Source organism: Camelina sativa, chromosome 2 (genome assembly GCF_030686135.1).
Source record: "Camelina sativa cultivar CO46 ecotype springtype chromosome 2, ASM3068613v1".
In the NCBI taxonomy this organism is placed as follows: domain Eukaryota; kingdom Viridiplantae; phylum Streptophyta; class Magnoliopsida; order Brassicales; family Brassicaceae; genus Camelina; species Camelina sativa.
The window spans coordinates 5,209,111-5,218,220 of NC_141881.1; the positions used below are offsets into that span (position 1 = coordinate 5,209,111).

A 9,110-nucleotide genomic window follows, 5' to 3' on the forward strand; every position below is an offset into this window, starting at 1 on the left:
ACACTCGCGACTCGCGAGGGGGTACTTTCGGGCCACCCGCGTGCTTTGGAGTTTGATGCCAAGTTGATTGAGAACCTAAAAAACTAATCTGCATTGTAAAGCATAATAACTGTTACAATGCATATTATCTTACCGTAACAACGAACGTCTACTCCTTACTCGTTTATATGTATAATAATACAATTAAACCACACAACAATGAAACGATCAACAATTAACGATCAACACTTAAATTTCCATTAACGTAACCACTCAGATGTTCATAAAAACATGGAGGATCACCTTGCCGGCTCTCGAGACGAGAGAAACCCGACGAACCAGAGTATCAATTTGAGGATTTGAGTTTACAAGATTATTCGATAAAAAAGAAAAGAGCTAACAATTGCCCATATAAGAAAATAATCTCCAACGGACTTCTGCGTCCAGCCAACCACGTGTCACGAGCTTGAACCACATAACTTCACACGTGAGAGTCGTACGTGTGGGCTCTGCAAAATATCTTCAAATATCTTCTTCTGTAACAAATCTCCCTCCTTTGCAGAGCCTTGTCCACAAGGGTCTTTAAGCTTCAAAAGCAGGGAACTTCTTCTTCAAGTCAAATAAGAATTCCCAAGTAGCTTCCTCAACCGGTTGATCACACCACTTAACCAACACCTTGGTAGCAGCACGACCCTGCCTGTTAACCATCTTACGCTCCAAGATCAACTCTGGCTCCTTCTCAAAGACATCAGGCATCACCGTAGGTAACTGAGTAGCAATTGGAACATTACCAACCAGAACCTTCAGTTGAGAAACATGAAAGACAGGATGGATCTTGGTACCCGCCGGAAGCTCCAATTTGTATGCGGCTTCTCCACAACGATCGATGATCTTATAAGGACCATAATATTTAGGTGCCAGCTTCTGATTCATCCGTACCACCACTGAATTTTGGCTATATGGTTGAAGTGTCAAATACACATACTCTCCAATGTCAAAATCCCTCTCCGTTCGATGTTGATCCGCATTCTGTTTCATCCTATGCTGAGCACGCATGAGGTGAAATTTCAATAACTTCATCATGTTCTCCCTCTCCTGCAAGGACCTAGCCACTACTGCCACCTTCGTTTCACCGGGCAAATAAGGTAAATGCACAGGCGGTGCCTGACCATAAACAGCCTCATAGGGAGTCATACGCGTAGACGTGTGATAATTTGTGTTATACCAATACTCTGTTAATGCCAACCATTTGCACCACATGTTGGGTTGAGCATGGCACATACACCTCAAATAGTTCTCCAAACATCTGTTAACAACCTCAGTCTGCCCATCACTCTGAGGGTGATAAGTAGTGGACATTTTCAGAGTCACACCCTGTAAAGCAAAGAACTCTTTCCAGAACTCACTGGTAAAAACAGCATCCCTATCACTGACAATAGAATTAGGACACCCATGAAGCTTAAAAACATTATCCAGATATGCTTGAGCAACTGTCAGTGCACTGTAAGGGTGTGAGAGAGCAATGAAATGAGCTGCTTTGCTTAATCGATCCACCACTACCATGATCACTGACATGTTCGCAGATAAGGGAAGTCCCTCTATGAGATCCATTGAAACATCACTCCAGAGAGATTCAGGAATTGGTAAAGGTTGTAAGAGACCTGGTGAAGCTGCATTATCAGACTTACATTGCTGACAAACATGACAACCCCTGATATAAGTTTGAATATCATTCGCCATTCCCTTCCAATAGAAAACTCCTTTGATTCGTTGATAAGTCACATCTCGACCAGAATGACCACCAACCCCCGAGCAATGAAGCCATTCCAAAATTGTATCACGAATCTTCACATCCTTAGGCACAACAATTTTACTCTTACGCCTCAAAATACCCTGCATCCAAGAAAAGTGTTTCTTACCATTCGGGTTAGCCTCCAAAATACTAATGATGGACTGAATCTCTGCATCTAAGGCATAAGCTCCCTGAATTTCTTTCAGAAGATCACACTCAACCACCGACAGAGCCATATGCAACACTTCAGACCCTTCCACTCGTGACAGAGCGTCAGCCACTATATTCTCTTTACCCTTTTTGTATTGAATTTCATAATCAAACTCTAACAATTTTGGCAGCCATTGCTGCTGAATAGGTGTGTTAAGGCACTGTTCGAGCAAATATTTCAAACTGCGTTGATCCGTTTTGATGATGAAATGAGCAGATAGAAGGTAATGACGCCATTTCTGAACAGCAAAGATCACAGCTAACAGTTCCTTTTCATAGATAGACAAATGTAATTGTTTTCCCTTCAATGTCGACTGATATAAGAAATCGGGTGACCCTCTTGCATGAGAACAGCACCAATTCCTTGTCCACAAGCATCAGTTTCCACCACAAACACCTTGGTGAATATTGGTAATGCCAATACAGGAGCCAAACTGAGTGCCTCTTTCAAACTGTCAAACGCATCCTGAGCTTCTCCATTCCATACAAACGCATAAGTCTTGGTTAATGCATGTAAAGGACCAGCAATGATTCCAAAACTTTTTATAAACCTTCTATAATAACCTGCCAAGCCTAAGAATCCCCGGAGTTGTTTAAGTGTACTCGGTTTAGGCCACTCTGCGACAGCTCGCACCTTAGCCGGATCCGTAGAGACCCCCTCTGCACTGATGAAATGTCCCAAGTACTCAACCCGATCCTCAGCAAATGCACACTTACTCAACTTCGCAAATAACTTCTCCTTGCGCATAACCTCAAATACCATACGTAAATGCTGAACATGCTCTTGAATACTGCTGCTGTAGATGAGAATATCATCAAAGAACACCAAAACAAATTTTCTGAGAAATGCCTTGAACACTGAATTCATCAGACTTTGAAATGTTGCAGGTGCATTGGTTAACCCAAATGGCATAACCATATATTCATAATGGCCTCCATGCGTTTTAAAAGCCGTCTTTGATACATCCTCTTCCTGCATTCTCACTTGATGATAACCAGCACGAAGATCAAGTTTAGAAAACACAATCGAACCCCCCAATTCATCCAACAAGTCTTCAATCAATGGTATCGGAAATCTATCCTTGACCGTGATACCATTTAGCTCCCTGTAATCAACACATAACCTCCAACTTCCATCTTTCTTTTTCACCAATACCACAAGTGAGGCAAAAGGACTAGAACTAGGTTGAATAATTCCACCAGTCAACATTTCTTCAACTATTTTATCAATCTCATTCTTTTGATGTGTCGCATATCGATAGGGTCTTTGATTCACCGGGTTCGCACCTTCCACTAGCAAAATCTTATGATCGTGGTTCTTTCTAAATGGTGGTAACTCGGTAGGCTCTGCAAAGACGTCAGGAAACTCCTGTACCACTACATCAACCAAAGGACAAGCTTCTGAAACTTCAGTTAAAGCACTTAACATCAAACCTTCCACCTCATCCTTAGTGTCACTGTCTTTTACACAGATCATAGAAACTTGTACTTCTTCCTCATCTACCTTCTTAAGTTTCTGTGCCTTGACATCTCTTACAGACCCATTTTTGATACCATGCAACATCACTCTCCTCTTCTTCCAGAAGAATTCCATCTCCAACTCCTTGAAGTCCCATGTAATAGGCCCTAAAGTCTCCAACCATTGAACCCCCAATACCATGTCGCAACCTTGTAGTGGAATTAACATGACATCAGATTGGAAAAAAGTCGACCTGAACCTCCATTCGAACCCATCAACCCTTCCTTGCACTGCTAACTTCCGACCATCAGCCACTGCCACACGACGCAACCCCGAAATTTTCACGTCACAACCAAGTTTAGCAGCAACCTTAGGATCTACAAAATTATGTGTCGATCCAGAATCTAACAATGCATAAATTGGCTTTTTCCCAAACAATCCTTTAACCCTCATAGTCTTGTGGTCTGATATGCCCGAGACAGCATTAACAGATACTCGAGGCATATTCTCTTCATCGTCTTCCTCTTCCAACCTCACCAACTCCTTCACAACTTCCTCATCAAGTTCCATGGAGTACAACTGAGTTTTCTTATGATTCTGTTGGTAATGCTCATGTGTAAATTTTTCATCACACCAATAACATAATCCTTTAGCCCTTCGATCACTCATTTCTTCCTTAGACAAAAACTTCTTAGGTGTCTGCTCGGCCGTCTTAGTCACATTTTTGGTCAACTGGTGCCCACCATCTCTCTGTACACTTCCCCGACTCCCTTGGAAGGTATTATTAGGTTTAGAGTTCACACTCATCTGATTATTCTGCTTCCTTGGATGAGCTCGTTCATACAATCTTCCCAAGCGTAGACATTGACGAATAGTTCGTGGTTCAAACATATCGACATGCATTTGAGTATCTAACCGCAACCCTGCCAAATACAAGCTAACCAAATAGTCTTCAGAGAGATTCACCCTTGTTTTGATCAGATCAAATCTTTGGTGATAATCAACAATTCCATCCGTCTCTTGCAACGCTTTGAGTTCAGCCATCGGATCGTCACACTCGTCTTCAAACCTCTCCTTGAGTAACTTCGCATACTCATCCCAATCATACAATACTTCCAATCCTATCCCAGACTGAACAAATGAAAAATGCCAAGTTGCTGCGTGTCCATCAAAATGTATAGCAGCCATCTTAACCCTCATTTCCCTAGGAGTATAATCAACACCGAAAAATTCTTCAACCTTAAACAACCACTCCTTGATTTGATTACCGTCAAACCTTGGGAAATCAATCCTTCCCAATCGAGTGAGATTACCGTAGTGGTGAGAAGATTCTGATTGCACAGGTTCAGATCTGATGACCTTAGGAGGATCCAAATGATTCGATCGGACCTCGCGAGATGACGATGACCGTGGATCACTTCGTTCTTTGCTCACTCCACTCCGATCACACTCTGTTGCTTCTAGATCTGCTTCTTTCATAACTTCCTTACCGCGATTAGCTGTGGTACGGCTCAAAGCTTCGAACATTTCTGCGATATGATTCTTCATCTTTTGACTCTGCTCCATCAGTTGTTTCTTCATCTGTTCGCTTTGATCCGCCACTAGATTCTCCAGTCGCGTCATCCTTGACTCCAATGGATCTACCATCGCACCTCCTTGATTTCGTGTTTCCCCCACCTGAGATCTAGTTTCTACACCCATTCCGAGAATCGATTGAGCTCTGATACCTTTAATACAATTAAACCACACAACAATGAAACGATCAACACTTAACGATCAACACTTAAATTTCCATTAACGTAACCACTCGATGTTCATAAAAACATGGAGGATCACCTTGCCGGCTCTCGAAACGAGAGAAACCCGACGAACCAGAGTATCAATTTGAGGATTTGAGTTTACAAGATTATTCGATAAAAAAGAAAAGAGCTAACAATTGCCCATATAAGAAAATAATCTCCAACAGACTTCTGCGTCCAGCCAACCACGTGTCACGAGCTTGAACCACATAACTTCACACGTGAGAGTCGCACGTGTGGGCTCTGCAAAATATCTTCAAATATCTTCTTCTGTAACATATAATCGCTTGGGCCTATGAATAAGTGTAACATTTTGTCATAGACAGACATATACATACCTCCGCTCAAGTAGCCTAGGCAAGACTTCTTCTGTTTTGCTTCTAGGGTTTTCACAAAGTCGTCTTCGTCTCCTTACCGTAAAGCACTCATGGTGAAGTTTTCTCAGCTCTGTTCTTCTCCTTGTTTGTGATTTTGTTCTCTCTTTGAAATTTCTGATTTTGTTTTGGATATCTTTGGATTAGGTACTCCAAAATGACATCGACCTGCTCAATCCTCCTGCTGAGCTCGAGAAAAGAAAGCACAAACTCAAACGTCTCGTGCAGTCTCCCAACTCTTTCTTCATGGTACTGTTTATTTTGTCGCCTTTTCTTCCAGAATCTGTAAAACAAGTGAACACGATTCAAATAAGAGTACTGAAGTGATTATGCTTTCTTTGTGTTTCCAGGACGTTAAGTGTCTGGGATGTTTCAACATGTGAGTTGTCTAATTTTTGTCGTAAATGATTCTTCTACAGAGCCTGAAAATGTTGTTTGGTACAGATTTGAATGTTGTTTGATTGAAACTATATATAGATTGGTCTTAGTAATGTGAATTAAGTTGTCAACCTTGATATCATGTTGAGTGATGATTTGCGCTTTAGTTAACTAAAGATAGTTAATACTGTCTTTGACACACAAAAAAAAAAGTTAATACTGTTTTATCTTGTATAGATTACACTTGTTGACACATTGCTTTACGGGTTAATTTGCAGAACCACTATGTTCAGCCATTCTCAAACAGTTGTAGTGTGTGCAAAATGTAACACAGTTCTGTGCCAGCCCGCTGGTGGTAAAGCAAAGCTCACACAGGGATGCTTGAAGAAAGAAACATCTTAGGAGAAATTAAAGAGCATCGATGTTAATCAAAATCCAGAGCCATTAATTACTACGTTATTATTCCTTTATTATATTGAAGTGATATTTCCTTTCCCCATAATCTATGATCTTGTAATCATTTTCGTAAGATTTATTTGTATTTGCCTGAGTTTTTCTCTGTTTAGTAATTCTAGGCTCTAGTCATATATATATATTTCTGATTTCTTTGTTTTTATCCTTTCTTTTAATTAATCTATATTAACATTTTCACAGCAATTTTATGAAAAAACCCTTCAAATTGAGAACTATTTACAATCTTATGCTATTATCATTAATATCATTAATCATTAATCATTAATACTTTTAAAATATTTTTACTTCAAATAAAAACAATCAATCTATACTATTAAAAGGGAAGCATTTTTAATAAGTAGACATAGATTAAGAGATTATTACATAAAATATCACTGAAAACAGAACAAGGATATATAAATTGTGTATCCAGACAGATTGATATTAATCTATGACCAACTAGATTGATATTAGCCGAACCAAATCGGATGCGATTAATATAGGTAACCCAAATGGCAATATCTTCGGCGCAGGCCTTCCAAATCGGGATTGGAATAATTAATACCTAACATATACATATCACATAAAAATTGGCTCATATTAATACCTACCATAAACAATCTAACTAAATCAATCTCCCACAATTAGCTTAGAATTTGTAAGGGAAGTTCATATAATCTTACCAAATTAATGTAAACAAATCTCATAAATTACCAACACAATATCAAATAGTTAACATAATCTTCCAAGATAATATGATCTCCAATTTCGAATTATGTATACACGATTACAAAATATTTTGAGAACTATTATTCAAAATAATTTATATTTTTAATGATGTATACAAAATAATTTATATTTTTAATGATGAAAGATTTTTCTATTACCCTAAATGACAGCTTATTTGTTTTTGTATAAATACTGCTTCTATTGACAAGTTGATCACTCGGATTCATAGTTGTAGTTCTATTAAAATATTTCTTTTGGTGTTTTTATTTTATTTTTTGGTAGTATTCTTTTGTGTTTCTTTGGTTCCATTAAAATCAAAATATTTCTTTTGATGTTTTTCTCACATGCCTCAACTTATTGATTTGTTCCAGAGTTTTGTCCTCAAAGATTAAACCAGTGGCATCTTGAGTATGAAGCAAAAAGAAACCAGGAGATGCAACTATTAAGTTGATTTACTAAACCAATAATATATTAAATTCATGTATTATAGTCTCAAAATTATATGTAAACTAAAGTTATTATTTTACTTTTTGTATATAAGATTAAGTACACATGAACATTAGGATAGAAGGTTATGCTAATTTCCTGAAAACGAGAACTTGGATGATTAAACTATCTGGCCCATAGTCTAATCAAATTTTTGAAATTGCATGATTAAAAGACTTTTAAAAATGATTTACGATTGTAATATCTGTATTTTTTAAGGTAAACAGGGAGGAATAAAATTAAGGCACTTCTTACATGAAGTATACTTTACTTGTGATTTATTTTACTGTATTTTAGAGTTATATAGATGAAAACAACATGTAGTTCTGTAATAGATATATATGTGTGGTATAAAAACAAATTGTTTATTAATATATTACATTTTTTGTTTCATATTTTACGGGTATAATATTTTTTATTGGAAGATAAAAAATCAAAAAGATAATTTTATTTTTTGGTTGTAAAGACCATCTAATTTTTGACCCGTTGGATCCTGTTCAAATAAACTAGTGGATCTTTCTTTACAAATTACTAAATAATTGAAATTAAATCAACAACTTGATAAGTAGCCAATATTTATGAACGTTTTAAAAAGTGTTCATAACTAATCAGATTATTAATATTGATAATGTATATATGAAAACTTATGTAATTTTGGTAACATATTATTTGATATTTCTAAAATGATCATCTAATTTAATATCTATAGGGAAGAAAACATGTAATTCAGAAAATAAATATATTTTCTAAACTATTATGGAGAAAATATGAGGATGAGAATTTTGGGTAACACGGATTCAAGCATGATAGATGCATACATAACATTTACTTATGTGGATTACATGGGACAAGTTTTTTGTGGATCAATATAATGTAATTTATTACATAGCAGACGGTTTAACCTGTTTGACAACTATATTTAGGTCATCCAGTTCATAAAATTTTTGGTGTTTTTAATTGGTTTGATGGTTACCAAGTTAAACAGAATTCTAGCTGATCACTAATCCAGATCACAATCGATCCGGGTTCGCTATTGATCCAAAATTTATGGTGAAGCAATAACAATATTATGAAAGCAGCCCAATATAAGTTTATGTTCTAAATGTCATATCAAATAAATATATCTACCAATAAAACATCGTACACATATGCAGTTCTGAATCTCTTACATATTTTCTTATTTGTTGGACTAAAATATAAGATCTCTAATAGTTAAATTATTATTAAAACCTTAGTTATGCGATGGAAAAATCTTAATTAACATATACGGGAAGAGACGCATTTTCTGTCCCAGAATAAATATACTGTTTTCTGTCCCAAAACATGGTAAGTCTTTAATGCACAAGGCACCATTACACCAGAGATCAAGTTCTGCTCCCTACGAATGTAGGGATTTTGCCAATGGGCTAAAAAAAAATATATGTACCGTTTTCTTTTACTACTTTTTTTAA

At 37.1% G+C, this 9,110-nt stretch overlaps 1 protein-coding gene across 1 annotated transcript; it reads left to right on the top strand.

Annotated features, from left to right (window-relative positions):
• Nucleotides 1–5,518: 5,518 nt before the first annotated feature.
• LOC104722605 (small ribosomal subunit protein eS27y) lies at nt 5,519–6,648 on the top strand. The gene is made up of 4 exons (XM_010440806.3): nt 5,519–5,669; nt 5,761–5,862; nt 5,964–5,992; nt 6,270–6,648. The coding sequence occupies exons 1-4, from the start codon at nt 5,667–5,669 to the stop codon at nt 6,391–6,393; spliced, it is 258 nt and encodes an 85-aa protein (XP_010439108.2). The 5' UTR covers nt 5,519–5,666; the 3' UTR covers nt 6,394–6,648.
• The last annotated feature ends 2,462 nt before the right edge of the window (nt 6,649–9,110 follow it).

Bases quoted from the DNA above. Each gene is read 5' to 3' on its own strand.
- LOC104722605 (XM_010440806.3), top strand. The intron at 5,863-5,963 runs GTACTGTTTATT...TTGTGTTTCCAG, and splicing joins CTCCCAACTCTTTCTTCATG to GACGTTAAGTGTCTGGGATG. The intron at 5,993-6,269 runs GTGAGTTGTCTA...GTTAATTTGCAG, and splicing joins TGTCTGGGATGTTTCAACAT to AACCACTATGTTCAGCCATT.